General features: G+C 45.3%; 1 protein-coding gene across 1 annotated transcript in view; it reads right to left on the bottom strand.

The window, feature by feature from the left end:
• Positions 1-1,899: 1,899 nt before the first annotated feature.
• Positions 1,900-13,374, bottom strand: part of ATP8B1 (ATPase phospholipid transporting 8B1) — a 106,325-nt gene continuing 94,850 nt past the window's right edge. Inside the window, exons 24-28 of the mRNA XM_060236109.1 lie at positions 12,489-12,572; positions 8,688-8,933; positions 5,980-6,118; positions 3,981-4,111; positions 1,900-2,165 (exon numbers count right to left, since the gene is read on the bottom strand). Of these exons, the coding sequence (XP_060092092.1) occupies positions 1,935-2,165; positions 3,981-4,111; positions 5,980-6,118; positions 8,688-8,933; positions 12,489-12,572 (831 nt within the window). The 3' untranslated portion in view covers positions 1,900-1,934. The remainder of the gene's footprint in view (positions 2,166-3,980; positions 4,112-5,979; positions 6,119-8,687; positions 8,934-12,488; positions 12,573-13,374) is intronic.

Here is a 13,374-nt window from a genome sequence, read left to right as displayed (position 1 = left end):
ATAAAATATATAACAGATGAATTTGCCTATGGGAAGCTAGCCAGGGCTTTTTTGTAGCAGGAATTCCTTTGCATATTAAGCCACAAATTCCCGATGTAGCCAATCCTCCTGGAGCTTACAGTAGGCCCTGTACTAAAAGCCCTGTAAGCTACTGGAGGATTGGCTACATCAGGGGTGTGTGGCTTAATATGCAAAGGATTCCTGCTTTTTTTAAAAAAGGCCTAAAGTTAGCTGTTAAGTTGCCAATGATTTCTCAAGTAGGAATCAACAGATCTCCAAGAAAGCATAATAAGAATCATCCCCCCCCCTTTCAATATTTCTCTTTCTTACTTTCAAACAGCTGCAGGCAACAAACAGAGAAATGTTTTAATTTGTGTGGCAAAGATGATGCTACAGGATAGACTCAACTCCAGAGCAGCAGTAGCCACAAAACCACCACGCCCATCTGTGGGTAGTTCAGGTGGGTAGCCTTGTTTAGGCTGCAGCAGCAAAACAAAATCTGAGTCATGTAGGCTGAGAACAGACGGGCATTCTGGGGCGGCTTGGAGGCGTCCCAAATTGGGACAGTGTAAAAAGAGCTGTCTCAAAGCCTCCGCACGCTCACCTACATGCCACCCCCTCCCGTCTGTGCGGCGGTTGGGCGCCTCCGCATGGGAAGGTGCCCCAGAAGCCGGATTCCTTTTTTTCCCTCAGGAGGCAAGCGCTCATGCGCACAAGTGCTCCAGCGCTCTGAATGGTTTATTTTTTTAAAAAAACCTGGGACAAGCTTGGGGCAGCTTGGCAGTTCCACACCGCCAAGTCGCCTCGCTTGCGCCCTTCCTGGTCCAGATGGTGGGGAGGTGACTGGCTCAAAGCTTTTTGAGTTGGTCTCACGCGCCTGGAGGACGGGATGAGGACGGCCAGCAGATGTTGCCACCTGCACAGATTTTTTTGGGTCGACTTCGGAGGCATCTCTGAGTCAACCCAAAGTGCTGGTCTGTAATCAGCCATAGTAACTTAAAAGACCAACAACGTTTTCCAGGCTGTAAGTTTTTGTGAGTCAAAGCTCACTTTCCTTAGATACATCTCACACTGGAAAATTGTTTTTGGTCTTTAAGTTCCATTTCAGTGAGGCTTTCCTTCCAGAATCCTGTTCAAAGCCCACCAAAATAAAGGTTCACTGCAGAAGGAACACAGTACTTCCTGGGACTATAAAGAAGGTAATCAGATTGAACATTTTAAAATCGTGATTCCCCCCCCCCCCATCCAAGTTGAAAATTATTGACACATACTGCCACAGGTGAATATAATGTGCTTAATATGCTACACTCCTGTTGCTTGCACCGGTAACATCACAGAAAGAAAGAATCTTTGGTTCTCTGAAATTGTTATTATAGCGGAATAAATTACTGGAATGAAGTGGCACGCACATTTGTCCTGCTTCTCAGCCGCTCATCTTTGGCGTTGAGGCAGAAAAACAGTCGTTTGGACATTTATGTTGTGATCATAATAAAAGAAGAATTAAAATTCCAATGACTTATTTTTTAAAGTCCCTTATAAACATTGGTCCTGGAGTCCCTCGCGTATTTATATCCTTCAGTTTCACATTAAACAGTGGACTCTGATCTGGAGAACCGGGTTTGATTCCCCACTCCTCCTCCACATGCAGCCTGCTGGGTGACCCCGGGTCAGTCACAGTCTCTCAGAACTCCCATGAAACAAGTATATAAGGATCAGCAATTTTTAAAAAAACAGCAACTACTTGGCTCTTCAGTTCATCAGTGATTCCCAACCAAGCAGTCTGTAAGAACAAAACAGGAGATGGTCTTCAGAACTATACTTAATTTAAAAAAGAAAAAGAATCCTGAGACTTTCCATAAAAAAATAAAAACTTTGCGCAATGTCTTTTTTAAAAAAAACAAAACACCCCACTTCCCGTAGGATCCAAAAAGTCATCAACTGGCTTCTTCGACTCGTCTGATTTCTACCAGATTGTTACTAAGTATTGCAGTTAATGATGCTCGCCTCCTTCGAATATTCCGCCCAGAAGCGATCAGGTCGGCATAGCCTCGCTGGTGTGAGAAGGCGTAAGCAGACCTCCGGCCTGATATTCCCCGCCGGAAGACGCTTGGCCGCCTCTTCCATTGTTCTTCCTCCGCCTTGTACTTCTTGCGATTCTTCTGGATCTTAAAAATGAGAAAAGCAAAACCAGAAATTAAATTAAGGGGAGAAATTCGGGGGGGGGGGAGTTGAGCAGGAATGCATAGGAATGCAGTTCTGGCTGGCTTGGTGTCAGGGGGTGTGACCTAATATGCAAATAAGTTCCTGCTGGACTTTTCCTACAAAAAACCCATATGAAACAATGGCAATGTCAGGAGGTGTAGTCTAATATGCAAATAAGTTACTGCTGGGCTTTTTCTACAAAAAAAGCCCTGGAGAAATTGCTTTGCTTCCTGGAGACAGAATATTCATGCAATGCTCTGAACCCTGAACTACACCGAGCAACGCTAAAGTACTACCATAAATATTTTATATATTCATTTAAAGTGTTTATCAGCTGCCTTCCTATCAGAGACTCAAGGTGGATTACAGTATAAATGGCAAAAAACCCACACTAAAATACATAAAAGATGGCCCCAGAGCAAACTAATTTTTTCAGTAGACGAATGGCTTGCTCACCACTTTAATGCCAATACCTCACAAAGTAGAATTTTTGCTCCCAAGACTCCACAGCTTAGAGGGAGCACTGGCTCTGTCCACAGCAGGGGTGGCCAAACTGCGGCTCGGGAGTAGGGTTGCCAAGTCCAATTCAAGAAATATCTGGGGACTTTGGGGGTGGAGCCAGGAGACATTGGGGCGGAGCCAGGAGCTAAGGTGTGACAAGCATAATTGAACTCCAAGGAAGTTCTGAACATCACATTTAAAGGGACACCTTTTTAAATGCCTTCCTCCCATAGGAAATAATGAAGGATAGGGGCACCTTCTTTTGGGTATTTCGGGGAGAGGCACTAGATGCTATACTGAAAATTTGGTGCCTCTACCTCAAAAAACAGCCTCCCCAGAGCCTCCAATACCCGCGGATCAATTCCCCATTATTCTCTATGGGAATCATTCTCCATAGGGAATAATTGCCCAGTAGACATTTCCCTCCCTCCCCCCGCCACTTTCTGATGACCCTAAGGCGGGGGGTGGGGATGGCCTCCAGACCTGGGGATTGGCAACCCCCTCTCTCTCTCACACACACACTTACCGGTTGGTTCCTCCACAACTACATCTGAAAAGAACAGGGGCTACGCTGCTGTCTCTCTCTCTCACACAAACACGCACATGCACGCACACACTCTTAGTTCCTCTGAAACGAAAGCAAAACAAACGGAGGGACTGTACTGCTGACCCCTCCCATGGAGTACTTCCTGCTCGACTTTAAAGGCACACACACATTTTGAAAAGGACCTGTTTGCAGGTTTCTAAACCTGCTGGAGATCTAGAGCTGCATGGTGGCTGTGGGGGCGGGGCTTCCCCTATCGGCCAGCTGGCTGGGGGTGGAGGGAAGCCTGTAAAACCAGGGGATCCCCCGCTGGGACCTGGGGATTGGGAAGCCTACTTGGGAGCCACATGTGGCTCTTTCCCACATATTTGTGGCTCTCAAAGCCCCCCACTGCCCCATAGGCTGGCTTAGTAATTTGTTTCTTTAAATCACTTCTCCAAGCCAAGCTAGCTGGTGGGTTGGAGAATGCATATAAAGTTAAAGTTGTTTTCTTTCCACCTCCATCTCCCCCCATCTATTTGCCTGCCCTCCTGTCTTGTGGCTCTCAAACATCTGACATTTATTCTATGTGGCTCTTATGTTAAGCAAGTTTGGCCACCCCTGGTCCAGAGGAAATTACAATATAAATTTCCACAGCTGGAAGTGGAGAGAAAGATAAAATGGCAGAACAATCAGATAGTTTAGAGGTAAGCCATGTTGGACCTGGGTTCAAATCCTCAGGTGGGTTGATTACCTTATCACTTTCCGAAGGCCAGATTGTCATGGTCAGGAAACGGATTGCGATCACAGGAAGTAAGCAAAGGGCAACAGTTAAAATGATTGTCAACCAGAGATACGGCTGCCGAAGGGCGTTTGAAGCAGTACCTGGGAAAAAAAGAGACCCAACAGTCATGTTGTCTTCCCTTACCAACACCAGCTTGCATAAACCAAACAAGCCTCTAAGGCAGGGGTATCAAACTTGCAGCCAGAGGGCCAAATCAAGCCCCCAGAGGGCTCCTATCAGGCCCCCGAGCAACTGGCTGTCATCTGCTTCCTTCTCCCTCCCTCTTGCTTCCTTCTGCATCACAGCTTGCTTTGCAAGGCTTGCTCAACTTCACAGGAACTACAGAGCAGAGCTTCTATCTTCTCCATTGGCTGAGACTCCTCCCTTGGGGAGGAAGGGGGAGAGGGATAGCTTGCTTTTCCAGGCTCTCTCAATCACACAACAGAGCTACTGAGCCAAACCTCTCTTTCTTCTATTGGCTGAGGCCCCTCCCCCTCCTTATCCACTGGGGATGGAAGGAAAGAGCCAGAGCTTCCTTTGCCCAGTTCCCTGGATCCCATGGGAGAGCTACAAAGAAAGCGCCTTTAAGACCAATGAGCGCTAATCTTTTAAGCATATTTTAAGGCGTTTTTTTTTTAAAAAAAACCCTTTAATTATGTTTGTCTGTGTCCTTTATAAAGTTTATGCCTCTGCTACCTAATCTTAAACAGGTACACACATGGCCCGGTCCGACATGGCCCAGCCCAACAAGGTTTCATTTATGTCAGATTTGGCCCTCATAACAAATGAGTCTGACACCCCTGCTCTAAGGTACTGTGACAATATGAATAAGAATTGTTGGCTGGGTGAGATTTTGGATGTCTGCCTTTTTGACATATAACCTGAAGAGCATCTTCATCTGAGGAAAGTAATTTTTTCTTATTCATTCAATGTATGGGTGTAAAATGCCATCAAGCCGCAACTGAATTGCCCTGACCTGGATAGTTCAGGCAAACCCGATCTTGTCAGATCTCAGAAGCTAACAAGTGCTTGGAAGGGAAACCTTCTTGGAATACCAGAGCCTGGAGGCAGGGACAGGCTTTATTCAGGCACTTTTCTGAATATTGCCCATGCCCCCAGTAAGGGTCAGTCACCAGAGGTTGCCATTACTTCCAGGTGCACAAACACACTCACATATGCATGCACACAAAGAAAAGGACCAAAAAAACCCCCCACCCCAAGTTGCAGCTGACTTACGGTGACCCCATGTGGAATTTCCAAGGCAAGAGACCTTCAGAGGTGGTTTGCCATTGCCTGCCTCTTCATAGCTACCCTGGACTTCCCTGGTGGCCTCTCATCCCAGTACTAACCAGGGATGACCCTGCTTAGCTTCCAAGATCTGACAAGATCAGACTAACCTGGGCCATTCAGGTCAGCGTGTTCATTTAACGCTACCAGGGGTGGAATTCTAGCAGGAGCTCCTTTGCATATTAGGCCACCTACCCCTGATGTAGCCAGTCCTCCAAGAGCTTACAAGGCTCTCTTTTGTAAGCTCTTGGGAGGACTGGCTACATCAGGTGGGTGTGGCCTAATATGCAAAAAAAGCTCCTGCTAGAATTCCACTCCTGAAAGCCACCATAAAAATGCTTTGACCCTGGGTCCATGAGCAAGACTATCCTATATAAGAAAACATTAAAATTCATTCTGAATGGAATGGAAGAAATGCTTGAAAACAACTCTTCAATCTTTTCTTTCCCCCACTACATTTTCTATACTGTTGACCCAAAAGGTTCTTTTTGATACCATCAGTGCTAGCGCTTGTACTGGGACACTACCTGGTGTTTTTTTTTGGGGGGGGGGGGCTAGCTGCAGTTCTCTGGAATGCATTATGACCCACAAACCCATCCAGTAAGATTTGTTCGGTAAGAGCATGATTTGGTACCGGAAGTACTTTTGCATTTGCAGTCAGAAAGAATTAAGCAGCACCAACCCGTAAACTGGAAGGCATTTGGAAAGAGGACATGGATCCCAGCGCTGTGCAGGTCAAACATGATCCCAAAGTAAAGTGCAATGCTCCCAAATATCGAGAAAGCATTCACGAACGTCCAGTAAGAGGTATCCAGTCCCATCTACAAACAAAACAAGATAACCACATGTAAGGTTATCAAGAGACGATGGAGAAAATTCTGGTAGAAAGTGAAGCAAGGACTCAAAAGAGTAAAAGGGGAGCAAAGTCTAGAAATAATTCCCTTTCAAGGAAAGGAATAACAAACCCTGGGACCAATGCTCCCTCTAAGCTGTGGATTCTAGTGAGCAAAAATGCTACTTTGTGAGCTATTGGCATTCAAGTTGTGAGTGAGCAATTTGGCTACTGCATAAATTAGTTTGCTCAGGGGTGGAATTCTAGCAGGAGTGCCTTTGCATATTAGGCCACACCCCCTGATGTAGCCAATCCTCAAAGAGCTTACCAAAAAGAGCCTTGTAAACTCTTGGAGGATTGGCTACATCAGGGGTGTGTGGCCTAACATACAAAGGAGCTCCTGCTAGGATTCTACCCGAGTTTGCTGTGCGGCCTTTTCCCCTGAGCTAAGACAAAAATATATAAGTTGGAAGTTAAAAAACTGTGAGCCAGCTCACACTAACTCATCTTATAGGGAACACTGCCTGGGACAAAAACAGGGTCTGCCATGGAAGTTGACTGACGTTGATTAATTGGTCAGCAGATTAAAAAAATGTGAATGCAGGTAGTTATATAAGCCACAGGTGACAAATGGCATCTCAAACAAGGCATACACTCCTGTGTAACAGGATGAGGAGTGCCTCTTCCAATATGATTCCTGCTACAACACATCCATGCATCTTTCAAAAGCAAAAATCTTTGTTTGCCTGTCAGCACCAGCAATATTTCATAGGGAGGGGCTGTGGCTCAGTGGAAGTGTCTCTGCTTTGCATACAGAAGGTCCTAGGTTCTATCCCCAGCAACTCCAGCTAAAAGCGCTGGGAAAACAACCTGAGACCCTAGAGAGTGGCTGCCAACTGGAATAGACAATACCATCCCTGATGGACCAAGAGCCAGGGTAAAGCAATGTCACGTGCGTTCATATGCCAGTTTGAGTTTGATCAACTGATAATTCTTCAACCATATAACAAACCCTTTAGGGGATGATGATTGCTTCTTAGTAGCCAATGACAGTTAACATAAGGGCTCATTTTGTAGAGAGGTGCTGGAGCTCATTAGCACAACTCATTTGTATATTCCACACACCCCTGACATCACCAGGTGGTAGAGCATCTGCTTGGAAAGCAGGAGGTCCCAGGTTCAATCCCCGCCATCTGCAACTAAAAAGGGTCCAGGCAAATAGGCGTGAAAAACCTCAGCTAGAGACCCTGGAGAGCCGCTGCCAGTCTGAGTAGACAATACTGACTTTGATGGATCGAGGGTCTGACTCAGTAGAAGGCAGCTTCATAAGTTCATATATCTTCATATCAGCTCAACAGCTACCTTAAAATGCTTCTTGAATTATACATGTCATCATAAAACCTTCACCCCATCATACTTTTTAAATTTCTTTCTCCTATGTGGCCACAGTGGCATGATGAAGATTTCCATCTGTCTGCTTGATATGTTTTGGTTATTTTCCCATTTGGGGGGGGGGGGGAGTCCCTCCTCAACACCCCATCCAGTACACTACTCTTCTTCCCCTTTGCCTGCTTTACACCTCTCAGGTTGCACTTCAGAGGGAAGCAGACTTCCCAAATCTAGGTCTCTATAAAGCAACTCCGGGACCATAAGGGAGAGACAAAGCGTCATTCTCTATTTCTAAAGTGTGACCTTCTGTAATTATTGTTACATTTTGATTTTCTTTTGTTGTTTTTTTAATAATCACTTCTTTATATTGTAAGCTGCCTTGCCTTCCACTAGGAAGAGAGGTGGCTAATAAACATTTTAAATAAAATTAAAAAGTACAATAGTTGTCCCCCTTCTTTCCTTCTGCGTCTGGTCAGGGCCAAATTATGGGGGAGAAATGGGTGCTTCTTTATCAGGATCTGAGAGTGCAGGAAGCCCACCCTCAGCTACAGTCCCACTAATGATACACAATGCCATTCGAAGCAGAGTTACATCTTTCTAAGTCCTGAAGAAACCTGCTGAAGAAACACTGTAAACCCGCATCAGTGCTTAGTTCTCATGGCCCTTTCTTACATGCCCAGGAAAATGCTGAATGCCACTTTGGGGTTAGGCAGCAATTTTCTCCAGACTAGTTTGGAAAGGGATCCTGAGGAGAGTTTTTTTTAAAACCATCTTCTGGGCATGGAGGGGGTCACTGGGGATGTGTGTGTGGGAGGGGGAATGTATTTGTGAAGTTCCTGCACTTTGCAGGGGGTCGGACTATATGACCCTGGAGATTCTTTCTAACTCTATGATTCTAACCTGCATTTTTGTACTGATAGTCAATGCCCTTTCAGAAATATTACAAACATTTTTACTTCAGGATCACGATACTGGGTTATAGAAGAGTTGGGGTTGGGCACGGAGTCATTTTGCAAGTTTGTACCAGGCCTGGAGATACAATACTTGGCCCTCAAGTCTGGTCATATAACTCTGGCACAATAAGTCAGGACAATCACATTGCCCTACCCCCTCCCAGCAAGGTGCGCTTTGAGGACAGCAATCGATATCATGAGGGGAAATCCCCTTGCCTGAAAATTGACGGTGATGACAAGAGCGGAGGCCGTCGTGACAGCAAACGACTGGTAATCCGAGGGTGCCTCTCCGTCTTGCCCCATGGTTTGGAGGTAAGCGCCGAAGGGGATGAAGAAAATAATGAGCGATGTGATGACGCCGTGTAAGAGGCTTATGAAGAACTTCTTGTAGTTGAAGAGCAAGTCTCTCTGTCCCGACAAGTACAAGGACGGGAAGCGCAGGCTCAGTTTGTCACTCACATCCTTAAAAGAACAATTGCAACATTCTTACATAATGGTTCTGCCATGCAAAGTACTGTAGAATCAGATGCACTCCTCACCCACCCACCCCACAGTGTTTGCTGGCCCCTGTTCGCATGGGAAAGAATTCAGATCGAATGGGAAGTTTATGCTGTGAACAAAAACACATATCTTTGCTTTGCCCAGTGGAAGGATCTGCCAAATGTGAATTCTGCTTTCATTTCAAAACTTGAATATATCGACATGACAAAAATACGAAAAGATCAACTGTAGTTCTGAAGCACAAGGACAGGTTTCTAGAACAGTGCTGCATTCAAACCTTCAAGGCAGCTTCAAGAGGGGATTGGATTAACATGGAGCAGAGGTCCATGAGCGGCTATTAGCCACAAGGTATAGATGGAACACTCTGTCTGGGGCAGTAATGCTCTGTGTTCTTGGTGCTTGGAGGGGGGAGGCATAGTGGGAGGGCTTCTAGTGTCCTGGCCCCACTGATGGACCTCCTGATGGCACCTGGTTTTTTTGGCCGTTGTGTGACACAGAGAGTTGGACTGGATGGGCCATTGGCCTGATCCAGCATGGCTTCTCTTATGTTCTTACGCCCTTGTGGAAATGCAGCTCAACAAAGGTTTGTCATCACTGGTTGGGGGGGTGGGGAAACACAGCAAGAACACAGCTTGTTCCTTCCTTCCTTCTGCCTCCTCCCTCTTCTCAGGTGCAACGCTCTGATTGAAGAAAATTTCCCAGCTGGATCAAGATCCACTTGGTTGTAGCACATCAAAACACAGGCTGAGATTTCCTGGCTTACGGGACACAGATGCCTTTTCCCCAAGGCATCGAATCCTGGGGCATCAAGATGAACCGGAACTTTTACTAAACCAGAAAATAGTCAATCAAGCTGTTTGTGAGAAGAGGAGAGAGGTGGGAGATGGAAAGAGACCACTGCAAACAAGCTGTGCTCTTGCCCCAAACTAGCAAAGCTCCCTTACGTCCAGATTGTTGTTGCATCTGAATGCAGTCGAATTTGCCAAATGATGGACCGAGTGACATGTCGTGTGTGTGTGTGAAGTGCCATCAAGTTGCTTCTGACTCATGGTGAAACTATGAATGAATGACTTCCAAAATGTCTTATTATTAACAGCTTTGCTGTAGTCTTGTGAACTGGGGGGCGTGGCTTCCATGACTGAGCCAATCAAACTCCCATTGGGTCTTCCCCTTTTCCTGCGGCCTTCAGCTTTCCCTCGCATTGTTGTCTGTTTCAGTGACTCTTGTTTTCTCATAATGTGACCAAAGTACAATAGCCTCAGTTTACCCATTTTAGCTTCTAGGGAGAGCTTAGGCTTGACTTGGTCTAGGACCCACTGATTTATCTTTTTTGGTGGTCCATGGTATCCATAAAACTCTCCACCAACAACGCGTATTTACTTTCTTATTTACGGTCCACCTTTCTCACAGGGACTCAAAATGGACCATATATCAACAAAATGGAGCAGTCAATAAACAATGCACTAGGATTGTAGATTAAGATTAAGGAGTGTAGGATTAAGAGCCCCGTGGCGCAGTGTTAAAGCTGCAGTACTGCAGTCCTAAACTCTGCTCACGATCTGAGTTTGATCCCGGCGGAAGCTGGGTTCAGGTAGCCGGCTCGAGGTTGACTCAGCCTTCCATCCTTCCGAGGTTGGTAAAGTGAGTGCCCAGCTTTCTGGGGGGGAAAGTGTAGATGACTGGGGAAGGCAATGGCAAACTACCCTGTAAAAAGTCTGCCATGAAAACGTTGTGAAAGCAACATCACCCCAGAGTCGGAAATGACTGGTGATTGCACAGGGGACTACCTTTACCTTTTTTAGGATTGTAGAAGTCTGGAACCAACCAAAAAGAGAGGGGAAAAGAAACTAAACCAAATAAGCAAAACCTCCAAAGGAAGTTTAGAGTTCTAGTAAGGGGCCAACAAAAACAACAATAGTTATAGACAAAAGTACGCAAGTTTATTACAAAACACAGAAAAACCTTGTAGGGGCCTCATAAAATCATCGAAGTGACAAATGCACAAACAAGAACCATATATGACCTGGCATATTTTGGCCTGCAGAGGCCTTCTTCGGAGGCCCAATAGTACAAATTACAACATGCAACAAAGCCCCTGTTACACTGTAAGACAATAAACAATTCATATAGGACCCAAAATTGAATGTCCCAATCTGGATGAATGACACAAAAATGGTTGGCAATAATAACATTGCCAATATAAACCTTCTAGTTTAGGTCCTAAAAATACAAGTAAAATTCCCTTATCAGGATCCGTGTAACATCAGAATATATTTCCAGTACATGCAATTGCTGCTGACATAAGGCCAGATACATTTGTGGCCTCTCAACAAAAAAAATTGTGTCGTTTATTTCCAGATCGGAACATTCCATTTTGGGTTCTATATTAATTATCTTACAAGTGTAACAGGGACTTTGTTGTATGTTGTAATTTGTACTATTGGACCTCTGAAGAAGGCCTCTGCAGGCCAAAACGCATCAGGTCATATACAGTTCTTTTTGTGGATTTGCCACTTTGACGATTTTATGAGGCTTCATTTGGGCCCCTACAAGGTTTTTCTATGTTTTTTTGTAATACGACACGTACTTTTGTCCGTAACTATTGATGTTTTTAACTTTGGCCCCTTACCAGAACTCTAAACTTCCTTTGGAGGTTGTTGATGTCTGGAACCAACCAAAAATCTAAAAGGCAGAACTGAAGCACAGCATGAAGGTGTGATTGTTGCTGTAAAAAACCCAACCAACCAAGTGAACCAACACAGGGTCATCAACCATCCTGCACTTGTATGGGTTACCAGAACCATGCAGGTACTTCTTATGCTAGCACAGGGGTGGCCAAACTTCCTTAACGTAAGAGCCACATAGAATATATGTCAGATGTTTGAGAGCTGCAAGGCACGAACTTCAAGTGTTTGAAAGCTACAAAACAGGGAGAGAAGGAGGAAGGAAAATCGATGGGAGGAGAGGGAGAGAGATGGAAAGAAAGCAACTTTAACTTTAAATACATTCTCCAAGTCACAGGCTGGCTTGACTGGGAGAAGTGATTTAAAGACATAAATGCCTTCTGATGGGGCGGTGGGGCTCCCGAGCCTCAATTTGGCCATTCCTGTGCTAGCATCAGTAGGTCCAACAGAGACACAGGGCTTTTTTTGTAGCAGGGACTTATTTGCATATTAGGCCACACCCCTCTGATGTAGCCAATCCTCCTGAAGCTTACAGTAGGCCCTGTTCTAAGAGCCCTGTAAGCTCTTGGAGGATTGGCTACATCAGGGGTGTGGCCTAATATGCAAAGGAGTTCCTGCTACAAAAAAAGCCCTGGATACAGCACTGGTTTATGAAGTGCCCGCATTGTTCTGCTTCTGTGCAAGCACTCTCTGCGAGCTGACCATGAGGAAGTGAGTTTGCAGCAAAATGGAGCCCCCCTTGCAGGTTGGAAATCTAGGAACAGCTTTTCCATAGCATCGACAACCCTAAATTGCTATTAAATTGATTAATCAGTGTGGAATATTGGTATACCTGGTCAAGCAAGCCAACGAGAAGGACAGGAAGGCTGGTATACAATACATTGTAGAGCGTGATAAACCAATCTTCATAGGCTGTCTGCAACAGCAAGAAGAATTAAAAATCAGCTACATCCTCTCCATCCAAGGAAAGAATTCACCCATTATCGACTGTAAGGTATTAGAAAAACCAAGACGAGCAATGCTGCTTCTTTAATATTAAAACCTTTCTTTTTAAAAAGGACAGAAATTAAAGACATGGATCAAGTCCTCTTATTTATCAAACTTCACATTTTTATCTCAACCTTTCCTTCACAAAGCTGCATGCGTGGCTCTCTCACAACAACCCTGTCAGGTAGGTTAGGATGAGAAAGGGCTAAGGGGTGTCAAACTCATTTGTTATGAGGGCCGGATCTGACATAAAAGAGACCTTGTTGGACCAGGCCATGTCTGGTTGGGCTGAGCCATGTCGGGCCAGGCCAAGATTTGGTAGCAGAGATATAAACTTTATAAAGAACACAGACAAACACAAAAATACTTTTAAAAAAAACTTAAAACATGCGTAAAACATTAGCACCCATTGGTCTTAAAGGTGCTTTCTTTGTATTTCTCCGATGGGATCCAGGTAACTGGGCAAAGGAAGTTCTGGCTCTTTCCTTCCTTCCCCAAGAACTTTGAGGGGGGGAGCCTCAGTCAATAGAAGGAAGAGAGGCTTGGCTCAGTAGCTCTGCTGTTCCTGGCAAAGCAAGTTGTTGCTCCCCAAGGGAGGAGCCTCAGCCAGTGGAGGAAATAGAGGTTTTGTTCTGTAGCTCCTATGCAATCGAGCAAGCCTTGAAAAAAAGCTGTTACGCAGAAGGAAGCAAGATATTGGGAGAAGGAAGCAGATGACAGCCAGTTGCTCG

Source organism: Heteronotia binoei, chromosome 4, assembly GCF_032191835.1.
Source record: "Heteronotia binoei isolate CCM8104 ecotype False Entrance Well chromosome 4, APGP_CSIRO_Hbin_v1, whole genome shotgun sequence".
Classification (NCBI taxonomy): domain Eukaryota; kingdom Metazoa; phylum Chordata; class Lepidosauria; order Squamata; family Gekkonidae; genus Heteronotia; species Heteronotia binoei.
This window is presented reverse-complemented; position numbering and strand designations above follow the sequence as displayed.